Here is a 13,047-nt window from a genome sequence, read left to right as displayed (position 1 = left end):
CTTTTTAGAAAAATATGGTTTTTTAAATTCTTCAAGAATCTTTCAAGTGTAAAACCCAATAGTTTAAATAGAATACGACAGTTATGCTCCAACGCTTGATAGCATTTGAAAACTTGGAATAAAGGTCAAGTTAGAAAAACATCATAATCACCAAAACATAGAATTTATTGAATAAATATAATTTCTTTAAAAATTGAAAGATCAGATCAAAATAGTTAATTTTTCACCTCCATTTGTTAAGCACTCAGCTAGTTATGCCCTTAACACTTTACCTTTTATATCTGTGCAATCCAAATAGGAGCCTGACAGTTCAGAATTCATTAACTTGTATTGTCTTCTCTGCAAGACTAACAAGGCATTCCTAAAATTGCCAGATTGCTTTTCAGAACATAGGAACAAACTACTTTTTTGTAGAGAAACATGTGCAAAATAGTCTTACGCTTGACAGCTGAAAGGTTCAAATCAGTAATACTGAGAGCAAATAAGGAAGTCTGAAAATAAGGTAAAGGAACTGTATATAATAAAACATAATCCTCTGTCACCTTAATTTTTGTACACAAATATTCACTAGAAATACGAATATAAATAAAACCCTGTAGTACTAGAGGTCAAAAAGGGTGAGCAATGAAAAGGAAGCAGCTGGATATTTTTTGCATTACATCACATTAATGTCTTCAGGTGACTTCATGACACCTGGGAACTCGAGCTACATAATGGTATTGAAAGGCTATTTTTTGATTTGTGCCACTAAAAACAATAGTTCCAAAATACGTTAATATGGTACATAATAGTGTTTAATCTGAAACAGGAGCATTTTGGTGCTGGGTTTCCACATGTTGTAACACTCACCTGATATAGCGTATAGGTTGGAGGTCTGGTGTTCAAAGTCAGGTCTTGTGCCATGCATCTTACCTCGGAAGCTAGCTGGAAGTGTCAAGGATATGTGCCTGAATTAAGACAAAAATCATCAAATTAGGAGACAGTTTCAAGCTACAAGTTCTTCTGGCCTTTTTCTGTCTTTAAAAGCAAATAAGTAGTTATTTCTTGGTAACTACTGAAGGTCATTAAAAAATGGTCTTCAAAACGGAAATAAATAAGAGCAGTGTGTTATATCATTTGCCCTTGAAAGACTGCAATTTTACATGATCACAATGACTAAGTCACAATATAGAGAAGTTGCTATAATCTATCTTTTAAAAGGAGGCAGAGGAAGAGCCAAGATGCTAGTTCTAATCATTCTTAATTTCGAGGCAAAAGAGTGAATTCCAAATACCCTACAGTCACTTAAGCACGCAATCTAGGTCAATAACTTAGCACCATACAAAGGGATTGATAAGTACTTTTAATTAGCCTGCTCAGAACCTGATATGGTACACCTCTGGAGCAAGTGGAACTTGAACCTAGATGATCTAACCCAAATATTGGGACACTATCACATTGATATACTGTTACTTGAGCCTTTACACCAAATTCCTCCATACTTTCTCAAATGTATGTAAATAATTTCATAGTAGGCATATGATATATACATTTTAAGCAGGGGCAGCATGGTGATGTAGTGATTAGCACTATTGCCTCAGTGCCAGGGACTGGATTCGATTCCAGCCTCTGGCAACCGTGTGTGGAGTCTGAACATTCTCCACTTATCTGCATGAGCTTCTGCCAGGGTACTCCGGTTTCCTCCTACAGTCCAAAGATGTGCAGGTTAGGTGAGTTGGCCACGGTACAATTGCTAAATAGCGTCCAGGAATGTGCAGGCTAAGTGGATTAGCCATGGAAAATGCAGGGTTATGGGACAGGGTGAGATGCCCTTCAAAGAGTCAGCATGGACTCGATGGGCGGAATGGCCTCTTTCCATTATAGTGTTTTATGATTCCATACAATATTATGATTCAAATAGTAATCTAGTCGAGGACTGTACCCAGACTGACAGTGAACTCTCTAGCATAATCACTGAACTACAGTATTTGGCAGTTTCTTTTACAGCTGTTTGTGGGATCTTGCCATATATGAATTGGCTGCCATGACTCCCTATCATTGCAATGAGGACTATGTTCCAAAAGTACTTCAAAGCCTATGAAAACACTTGTGTGCTAAGAAAACCACAGAAGCTATTAAAGGTGTAATCAGTAAGATCAAGTGTGCATGTAGTGTCAGTTTTAAATCCAATATTTCTGTGCAAATTTTAAATTAGAATATTTATTTGTTTCTGAACATGAGATGGCATTAAGTCTCTAGTCAAACTAAATAAGTACTATATTAAAATATTCATACAACAGACATAATCCAGGAAATTAAAAAGGCTCAAATCAAAGCAGAAGGAGGATAATGGTGGAGACAAATTTCAAACTAATCTTGCAAACCTCAGAAAATAAACATTTTACAAAGTTAAATTAATTCTATGAGTTAAAGGGACTAGCACAATGAAGTTATGTGCAATGTATTTCATTTGGTGTTTTCACTCCATCAGGATTTTTATTAAAATTTGCCCAAGCTAATTTGATAGGTAATACTGAGTGGCAAGCTAACATTATGTTATGTTTTAAAGCCTGGTAAAAGATTTATTTTTTGCCTATTCATCAGCACGATACATTATTATGTAACTTTAAAAAAGAATCTTTGTCAACCTTCAAAAGTCCTACATCTACAGAGCATCAATGAAACTCTTACCATTTGACTTCAAAAATTGAGAATCAAAAATCAATGTATACTAAGTTTAGAAGTCCATAAAGATCATAAAAATTAGCTGAAAATGTACATTTTTACTGTTAGCACAATCTCCATGAATTCATCAAAAGAAAGCACGTGACATTTAGTTTTAAAAGGAAATCTAACTGCTTTTAAAACAAATGCATAAAAAGGATGCGTTAATTAATCTTGAAAAAAGATAGGATTTTGAAAACCAGCAGCTAATTTTTGTGAAAAACCACTCTCTCCCCAATGGTGTGCGTCATACGATATTTTCTCAGGTATGTCTTAGGTTCCTCTCATCCCATTAATTTAAACTTGCATGGTTGAAGACTGAGCACAGGTTGCTTGTGAATTTTAAAAAGCTGGCATCAATCTCAAGAGGCCAATTGCTAGCGTTAATGAACATTTCCTTTCCATTAATATCTTTGTGAAAGGATTGTTCCAGTTTTCTGGTACTGAAAGCAGCCTTTGACACAGTTGACAAATGTGATGACTTTAAACATGTCCCGTTGCTTGGAAGCTGCAAGCCAATAGCATTTAAAAACAAAATCCAACTGATAATTCTTTTAAAATAAAAATTCTCATTTCAACTGTACAAAATGGAGTTTTTTTGTGTACCTCCACTTAAAGTAAACTTCACCTCAATGGTGGCACCTCTGAAGTCAGAAGACAATGGTTTAAACCTCACTTCAGAAATTGGACAATTGAACCCAGACTGACATTTCAGTTTGATCCTCAGAGAGTGCTACATTGCCAGAAATGCTCTCTTAGAGTCATAGACTCAGAGATAAACAACACAGAAACACACCCTTCAGTCCAACTCAACCATGCCAACCAGATATCCTATAAATGTAGTCCCATTCGCCAGCATTTGACCCATATCCCTCTAAACTCTTCCTATTCATACACCCATAAAAGCCTCTTAAAATATTGTAACTGAACCAGTCTCCACCACTTCCTCTGGCAGTTCATTGCACACATACATGACAGCTGTGAATTTTGCTGTTTGCTTATTTTTCTTCGATGAACTCTGATGCCCAAAAGGTACAGGTAGTTCCTCTATAATGAGATTGCTGTGTTCTTGTGTAACCCCACATTATAGAAAAATTGCACTTTAGAAACTGTGCTTAAGTGTTGGCGAAGTTCATGCTTTAGAAACATTGCCCCTCAATTTGGCAATCGAGTTACAGTGAATTTGCATTAACAAAACATATGTCATAGCAGAATGACCTGTACTTAAAGACAAACAGCAGAGGCAGTACATGTGAAGGTTTACTGCTGGGTCAGACATCAGTGTAGGTTTCTTTCTCTGTTGATTCACTTCCCACCATGTGGTCACCGCCTTTCTCTCCCTTCCTCCTTTTTTAAAGTGTCATTGTCTTGATTTTTTTTCCCCCCAAAAAAAGTTCCAAAACAATGCAAGAGCTTATAAAACAGTGATTGTTGCTCCTTGAATTTGAGGAAATCCGCTCAAATATACTGAAAATACCTCACAAAAACAGCACCTCTTACAAGCATAATTTTTCCCCTTCCTCAATCGTGGATTACCCATAATGCTTCTTATTCAGACATTAAGCCAATACCCTGTCTGCAGACTTGGGTTTATAGAAAAATCCCACGACAGTTCTTGAAGAGGAGTTAGCTTATTGTCCTCATTAATTTATGCCAACAATCAATAAACAGGCTGTTACCTTGTTATTTATTTCATCATTATTTTTAGGACCTAGGGTGGGAGATCGAAATTGTGTTGCATATAAGAAACAAAAGAAATACTTATTTAGCAGTAAAGCACTTGAATACTGCATGACTCTACGACATCCTGCAGTTTGTAAAGACACAAAAGCTCAACTTAAATGCCATGTTTACCACAGACATTTTTTTATGCAAAATACTGACACTTGCAAGGATGTCAGAAAATATATATAAGCGATGTTAAAAAAGTCACATTTGCAGAAATCACCTAAAAAGCATAGATCCATAAAGAGTGTTGCGAAGTTAACAAGAGAGTCACATAAATCTCAAATGATCATTCTTCACCTTAAAATTTGTCTGTTATCATGACACACCTATAATAGCTAACATTTAACCCGAATATTGGAGAGTTTAAAATACTCTCCACAGATACAATTCATATTTAAACAAAAAATGAAAATCTACAAATGACTCTGTGCGGTGTTAACAACATTTCAAACAAAATAATTTAAAGATTTCACACGTTCAATGAGGCATTCTCTTACAATAAGTGTACCTGCATGGTAATGTTGCACCCAACATTATACTAGCAGCATCACCACAAAAAGTAGCCAGGACATTCAACACATATGATTGCAAGGCACAACATTTTCCTTGTTACACCAGGCAAAATGGTTAGATCCAAATGCAATGTGGTCACGATTGAGGAGTTGCATTATATAGCAACTTATCAGTTCAGCATTGTTCCAAAATAATTCACATACAACAAACTACTTTGAAATAGTACAGCAAGTATGAGCAGAGTGTCTATTTTATTACAAACACCAAGAATCACTTCACTTGTTTTCAATAACATTGAAAAGTATGCCAATACTTGAAATAACAAGACCTTTATGGTTCACCAAAACTATCAAATGAGATACATAGAGACTCAGTTAAAACATTTCATCCAATGACAGTGCCACCAAAAGTGCACCACTTCCTCAGTACAGGAGTAAAGCATCAGCTTAGATTATAAAGTCCGACCATCACTTTGGGCTGAAACCCAAAGCTTCTGGTCCACGCTCAAGAATGTGATCAACAAAACCAACCAGACAGTCTTACAAAGGCTGACAGTTCTGAAAATGCTTGGTTACTTAATTCCGAATAGGTAGAAGTCCATCATATTATAGTGATCAATACTGGCAGAATATGATCATTTGTGTATCAATTGGTTTCCTTGATAAATCATTAAGGTTTAAATACAGCCTTCCCTTATTTAGGGCTATTAGCATGTGCCGAAAACAATTGTGTGCCAAATAAAAATGAATAAAATGAAAATAACCTCTCCAGAAGAAAATACGTTATCAGCATATGCTGTGTTCCTGATCTGTAAGATTTACATTAAAAACCTATTGGCTGTCTTGAACCCAACTGGCTCAAAAGCCTTCAAGTCTCTCTCCTTAGCTCTTGCTCACCACTTGCCATCTCACTCTACCAACCGCCCCTTTCCTGACCCTCAACTGAGGTACTAAATTAAAATCACAAACTGTAACCTGAACCAATCACCACCAAAGAAGGCCTGCAGTTGTTTGCACCACTGCTTTCAGAGTTTTAGCTGTCGACTACCAAGGAGAACACATAATTTCCTGCGGTGGGTACTAACACTAGAGAAAGGCTCATGAGGTGAATTTGCTTGATATAACGTGAAGTTTAAAAATTATTATAAAGCCATCAAAAGGTTAATGATCCATTGAGCATTTAAACTCAGCTCCAGACTGAACTACCCAGTTATACTCCACTGATGTGAAACCTAACTGCTACCTCAAAGCCTTCTAGATGCAGTCTCAGTTTGTTTCTTCTGAATTTAGAATTCAGATCTGGATCTGAATGTCTGAGCTACAGTGATACCTTCTACTAATGTACCTCCAAAACTACATGCAAAACTGCCATTATAATGGTAACTTCACACTTGAAAAAAATCTATAGCATAGGCATGCAACAGTAATTCAACTGCTACAGCTTTTGTGTGCCAAATGAGTATTTTAGAGCAGGGTGGAGAAAAATAATTTAAGAATTGCCTGCCACAATAAAAATGAACATTACAATTAAAAATTCCCAGAGTTCTTCAAATACACATCTTCTAAATACCTGCACTTGTGCAACATATGGCAAATCAATTACCAGGCTAAATTCTAAAACAAAAAACATGGCAAGCATTCCACAGAAATAATCAACAGCAACGGTTTGCCTCAGATTAGAGGAGCCACTAGAGTTTTGGATACAATTAATCATCATTCCCAGGCTATAGGAAGCCATATTGACACTTATTCATAATTTGAATATTTAATTACAGTGAACTTCCTCATCAAATTATCGTAAACTGGGAGAAAAGCCTGAAAGATTTGAATAATTATAGGGTTTAACCCCTCAACTGCTACTCCTGCGAGGGCTTAATTAGCATATTACATAATGGGCTGAAAAGAAAATAGCAAAGTGGTTAGCTCTCTAACTGTGAACTATGTACAGTTAGAGTAATAAGATACTTCAGAATACTGCAGCTTAAAAGTAAAATAATACATGTTCAGTCAAATCAAGAAACCAATTAGGAGGGGAAACTGCAGACTATCTTCATGCAATCCACTTGCAAATCTGAAGCTCACAAGGCCAATAAATCATTCTATTTTCAGGCTTTAAATCTGTTAGATATTTAAATCACAGGCCATTTTAAAAGATGTTTTCACAGCTCTGATTTTTTTAAAAATTCAAGCAGTGCCCAAGTCTCAAGATAATTTGTTTGCACCTCCCATTCAAAGTGATGTTGGTGTTACATTCCGTTAGGATTACTGTCGAGCTCCAAGTTGACAATGTGTCAGTAGACTCATTTAGAATGCTTAAAACTAGTTGGATTGGGAGCAAGCCAAGGGGTTGCAACAACTCCATAAACTGCAAAACATCAGAAAAATACATGTGTTTGCGGACCACGAAGTTATGACAGTTATGGATTGGGACGCTGTGACATAATTCCCCTTAATGGTAGGCTCAGTATTTCAAATTAATCCTTTGCACTGCACTTTGGTCTGCAAGTCTGAGGACTGTTAAACTGAACTCGAACCAATACCATCACTCAGACTGATTGCAGGACTAGTCAGAATACAAAATCAGCAGTCTGGGAAAACAAAGCACTTCCTGGACAAACCATACCTAGAAATTCCTGCCCACTACTCCTGAAAGATTAAAGATGCAAAAATATACTTGAAAACTCATACTATGAAATTAGTTCCACTGATTAAACGGAATCAAAAGAATGCACAAAAAATGCCAGAACAAAAATTAAATCTATTGAAAAGATTGTTAATATAACTAGCATTAATCAAATAAGTTTTCAATCTTATATGCCAATATCAGGAATGGAAAACTTAGTGACATCCTGATCTATCCCATCATTGACATTTTTTTTAAAAAAGCACTTGTAAATCTGTAACTAAAGTTTAAATCTCAGACACTACAGTTTTTCTACTGAAGGAAAGGCCACTTTAGACAATGCAACTAAAACTAAATCCTCATTTTCACTGCTAAAGCAGATTTCATGGTCTGTCACATGTTGGCAACAAAATCTTATTGCTCGCAACTTTAAAATTGTTCAAAATTATCATTAGACATTAATGCTTGAACAGTTCAATCACCTCTTGTACTGAGAACCTAACCATACCACATAACAGAGGAGCAGTTACATATATAAAGTATATATAGCATTTTGGCTGCCAAATTTGGTTAAAGACAAGTATTCATCACATCAGAACTGAAATCCCACAGGGTTTGAACAGTCACTGATAACCACCGCTTTACATCTGTTGCCACCAACGTGGGAAGTATTTATGTAGGATTCAGAGCACTGAGATTCCCTTTGCGCCATTCAAGATTCATAAACACACCTACCAACATTTAACAGCTTCAAAATCTTGCAACGTGACCACTCAAAAATCCTTTCTCCTTCCTGAACATTGCAAAAATTGTGTAAATCATTACAAAATCAGTGACACAGAAATTCTAGTGTAATTTAAAAGTTCATGAAATCTGACTATTTTATTGCACATCTTCACTGTAGTTATGGATTTGTGTTGTTTTTTGTTTGAGACAATGAAATGACAATTTTTTCCTCCAATACATATATATGGCTTAAAACCTACTAAACGCTGAACATAATGAGCTCGCTGGACTGCAAACTTAAGTAGGCACACTTTCTGAGCTATGACAAAATAGATTCCTCTGAAGAGGAGTCAAATTGGACTCAAAAGTTATCAGTTTCTCTCTCTACAACTGCTGCTGCCAGAACTACTGTGTTTCACTGCAATTTCTGTTTTTTTTAAATTTCAGATTCCGCCAAAGCCCTTTTCCTCAATAAAAAGCTCCAATTCATTGAAATGATTGCTCAGAGCAACTGTGTTTATTTATAGTAGCAACTCTGAATTAGAGGGGAAAGAATAAGGTACTCTGTAGATTGTACAATTAGGGCAACAAAAATAGGCATCAATCCCATAATTGTTCTGTCTACCCTTATGACCCCTAACTCTGACATACCATCTTGAATCATGTGATAACAATGAAAATGCATATCAAATAATCTAACCACCTAGATGGAGAGTTGTGAAACACTGTTTAGGTAGCTGGTAAAGAACACAAAAACAATCAAACTTGAATGTTAACATCTAGTCACAATCCAATTGAAATTATATACTAATAGTTGAGAACGTGTTGCTGGATGAAAAGCTGATGAAGGGCTCCGGCCCGAATCGTTGATTTTCCTGCTCCTCGGATTCTGCCTGACCTGTGCTTTTCCACATTCTCAACTCTGATCTTCAGCATCTGCAGAACTCACTGTCTCCATACATTCAAATCGCTCTAGCTTCACCACTGCACCCAAGACATCCCACCTGCAATCTCAAGAAAACAATACTTCTACAGAGTTTCCAACATCTGTGATATAGGAAAATTGCTGCCCATGGATAAAAATTTAAAAGCCAACATCAAATGTTAAGGCTGTGCTTTGCTTGTTTGACAGCTTTCAAAAGAATTCATGTCAGAATATATCAAGCTTTCAGTTCTCCACGTAGTGGTCAGTGAACCCATTAACCTCTTAAATAAGACTTTAATTATAAGAGTTTGTCTGAAGCTGAGAGAATTAAAACATATTTTGAAAAATCATTCTTCATCAATGTATGTTAAATGGCTGTATGGTGTCTACATTTTTATGTAAAAAAAAGAGAGCAACTTCAAATCAGCATCTTCAACAGTGATAACCTTTCACTGTTTTCTACACTTTCCATAGACAAGAGTTGCTGACATAATCGTTCCTACATTTCAATGCATAACGTTACTGCTTAATAAAGGCAGTGAAAAATCACTGGCTCCATTAGCTCCAGTATTACTCATGAAGTATTTAAATCAAACTTTTAAACAGACCGTGTGTATTATATGCATTAAGTTAAAACACACATGAAACCGTTCAGCCTACTGAAAGGGAAATCCAATTATCCCCATTCCTTTCTCTTACAGCCCTGCAAATGCTCAAAATCTGCAAAAAAAGGACTATTAGCATACAGATGCTCTAAGTTTAGACTTTCCAATCAAAACTACACATGAAAAATTAGCTCACCTTTCCTCTTTCTAAATGACGACAAACTGTATTTTCAGCATTTTCTGTTTGTGTTTTGCTTTCCATTTATAACCTGAACAATTTCTCTTTATATAGGTTACTTAATTTTAGATTTTTACAACAACTAAGTTATTTCTTCTTGTTTATCCACAAAATATCACCATAAGTGTTTCTTAATAAGAATCTATACTGTTACAAGATCTCTAGAGCCATAATTAGAGAGAACTAATTGAAGCCATGTTTTGACACTCTTACCAAATTCACGGATGCAATGTGACACATTCTCAACACTGTTGCTCCATAACCATGGAGACAGTGAACGCATTAAACTAATAAATCTCATTTGCATTCCTATCATACAATTATGAGTGAGCTAAATACTATCTCAAGCACTGCAATTTCACAAAAAGTTTCTAATCTAGGAGTATGAACAGTTAAAATTTATCTGACACTCAGGAAATGCAGTATAAAACTAGACGTTTTTTGAAAAACCTAAATCAGAGGCAATGGTACACTGATTTTCATAATCTTTTCAAACACTAAATCATTTTTGCATTTAAATAAACAAGAATGATCAACATTAACAGAAATACATACTACATGGTGTTGCAATGTATTCTGAAAAATAAAATACAAAGCATGTTAGATCAAGATTGATCAATGTGATGAGAACAGTTAGGTAAAAACAATGACTGCAGATGCTGGAAACCAGATTCTGGATTAGTGGTGCTGGAAGAGCACAGCAGTTCAGGCAGCATCCAAGTAGCTTCGAAATCGACGTTTCGGGCAAAAGCCCTTCATCAGGAATCTTTTGCCCAAAACGTCGATTTCGAAGCTACTTGGATGCTGCCTGAACTGCGGTGATGAGAACAGTGTTAAACTCACTATGTTAGCATCTGATAAACTGCTTTTGAGATACCCTCAGTATTTTGCTAGTACTGTGCACAGCTTAAATCATCCAAAGCTAACTTAATTGTATTTCAATCCACAAATATGTATAAAGACCATATCACAAGTTTTTGGCTTCAAATGATTGAAGATTAAAGCTGACTTCGCAGCTGAAAAATCCACCATCCAAAAATCAATAGGAAAGTACAGGAATTACTGAATAAAAACAAAGTATTTAATTTTAAGAAAAATAATCTGAATAATGTAACTTTTAGAGGTTGAAGAAAAGAATAAAGGGTTCAAAGAGAAAAATTACCTAGTTGAACTCTTTAAGGAAATGTTTAATTTGGCTGCAATATTATAAAATCTTCAAGAAATTTCAATCTTTGGGAGATAACTAATGGGCAGAGGGTGCTTGTTTTGATTCTGCAGTAGAACTAAAACAAGTCAAAAGTTTAGTTCAAACTGAAACATCTAATACACTGAGTATAAAAGGAGGTGTATCTGACAGTATAAAAGGACACTGTGTTAGACTGAGGCCCTGTCTGCCTGTTTGAGTGGACGTAATCAGAGTGACTTGACTGTACTACAGAAGTATTTCTTTAGCGGAGAAGAGCTTTGGAATCAAATGCAAAAAGATGGGGCAGGTAAAATAAAAACCAATCAACACCACTAACTAAGAGAGGTGATGGCCAAGGGGTATTATCACTGGACTGTTATTCCAGGGACCCAGGTAATGTTCTGGGGACACTGGTTCAAAACCCTCCATAGCAGATGGTGGAATTCAAATCCAATAGAAATGTGGAATTAAGAGTTCTAAGCATGATTGGGAGTCCATTGTCGATTGCTAGAAAAACCCATTCTGGTTCACTATTGTCTTTTAGGGAAGGAAGTGGCCATTCTTACCCAGCCTGACCTACATGTGACTTCAGGCTCACAGCAATGTGGTTGCCTCTCAACTGACCTCTAGGCAGTTAAGGAAGGGCACTAGTGCTGGCCCAGTCATGGATGCCCTCATCCCATGAGACAGTAAAACTAAAACTAACGAAATGTTTCCATTCTCTCAAAGATTCAGAATAGGAGGAAATGGTGTTTCAGTTACACAACCTTGGCGAGATCATCTAGAGAAATGCATTCAGTTCTGGAAGCTCAAACCTTAGGAAGAATATATATCAAAGACACCATAGCAGAGATTCACCAAAATGATACGGAGAGTTTACAGAATGGTTACAGGTCAGGACACTGCCATTCAGCTCATCATGTCTGCACTGACTGTGAATGAACTTCATGACATCGCCATGCTCCTGCCTTTTCTCCGTAACCCTGTACACTATTTAAATAGAAAAAAATCATGCCCTCTTGAATGCTTTGATAAAACTGGACTTCACCAGATGTCCAGACAATGCATTCCAAACCCCAACAACTCAATTTTTTCCCCTCACATTGCATAAGCTTATTTTGTGAAATACTTCAAACCTATATCCTTTCATCCTAAATTCTTCACAACTGGGTACAAGTTCTCCTTATCCACTGTATCTTGATACAGTATGATTTTGAAATTTCTACCACATCTCCTCATAGCCTTCTCATCTGCAAGGAAAACAATCCTAACATCTCCAGTCTATCTTCATTACTGATGCTGCTTATCCCTGGAACCATTTCTCAAACATCTTCTGCAGGATTTCCTATGTGTTCATTTACTTCATAAATTATAGCTCCCCCAAAATTATATACAATACTCTAGCCGAGGTGTGACTACTGCCTTGTATTCTATGTCCGTATGAACAAAGTGTAGGATACTGTATGCTTTAATACAGGTTTTCTCCACCTGCCCTGCCACCTTCAGTGTGCTATACGCATCCAGGTCTCTCTGATCCTGCACACTTTTTAGAATAGTACTTTTATTTTATACCATCTTTCCATTTATTCGACACCAAAACCAAACTCTCACTTCTCCGCATCAAACTTCACCTGGCAACTATCAACCCATTCCACCAACTTGCAAATGTCCTTTTTAACTTTTACACGGTCATCCTCACAATTTACAGTGCTTCCAAGTTTTATATCATCTGCAAACTTTGAAATTGTCCCCTGTACGCCAATGTTTAGAGCATCAGGAAAAGTATGGGTCCCAATATCAA

At 36.3% G+C, this 13,047-nt stretch overlaps 1 protein-coding gene across 4 annotated transcripts in view; it reads right to left on the bottom strand.

Annotated features, from left to right (window-relative positions):
• The window catches only part of mvb12ba (multivesicular body subunit 12Ba), a 182,846-nt gene that overhangs the window by 84,248 nt on the left and 85,551 nt on the right, over nt 1–13,047 (bottom strand). For all 4 annotated transcript variants that reach the window (XM_072566306.1, XM_072566305.1, XM_072566303.1 and 1 more), the window contains exon 7: nt 850–947. In XM_072566306.1, the coding sequence (XP_072422407.1) occupies nt 850–947 (98 nt within the window). The remainder of the gene's footprint in view (nt 1–849; nt 948–13,047) is intronic.

Source organism: Chiloscyllium punctatum, chromosome 49 (genome assembly GCF_047496795.1).
Source record: "Chiloscyllium punctatum isolate Juve2018m chromosome 49, sChiPun1.3, whole genome shotgun sequence".
NCBI classification, from domain to species: Eukaryota; Metazoa; Chordata; class Chondrichthyes; order Orectolobiformes; family Hemiscylliidae; genus Chiloscyllium; species Chiloscyllium punctatum.
The sequence above is the reverse complement of the archived record's forward strand: the minus strand, read 5'-3'. Positions and strand labels throughout refer to the sequence as shown.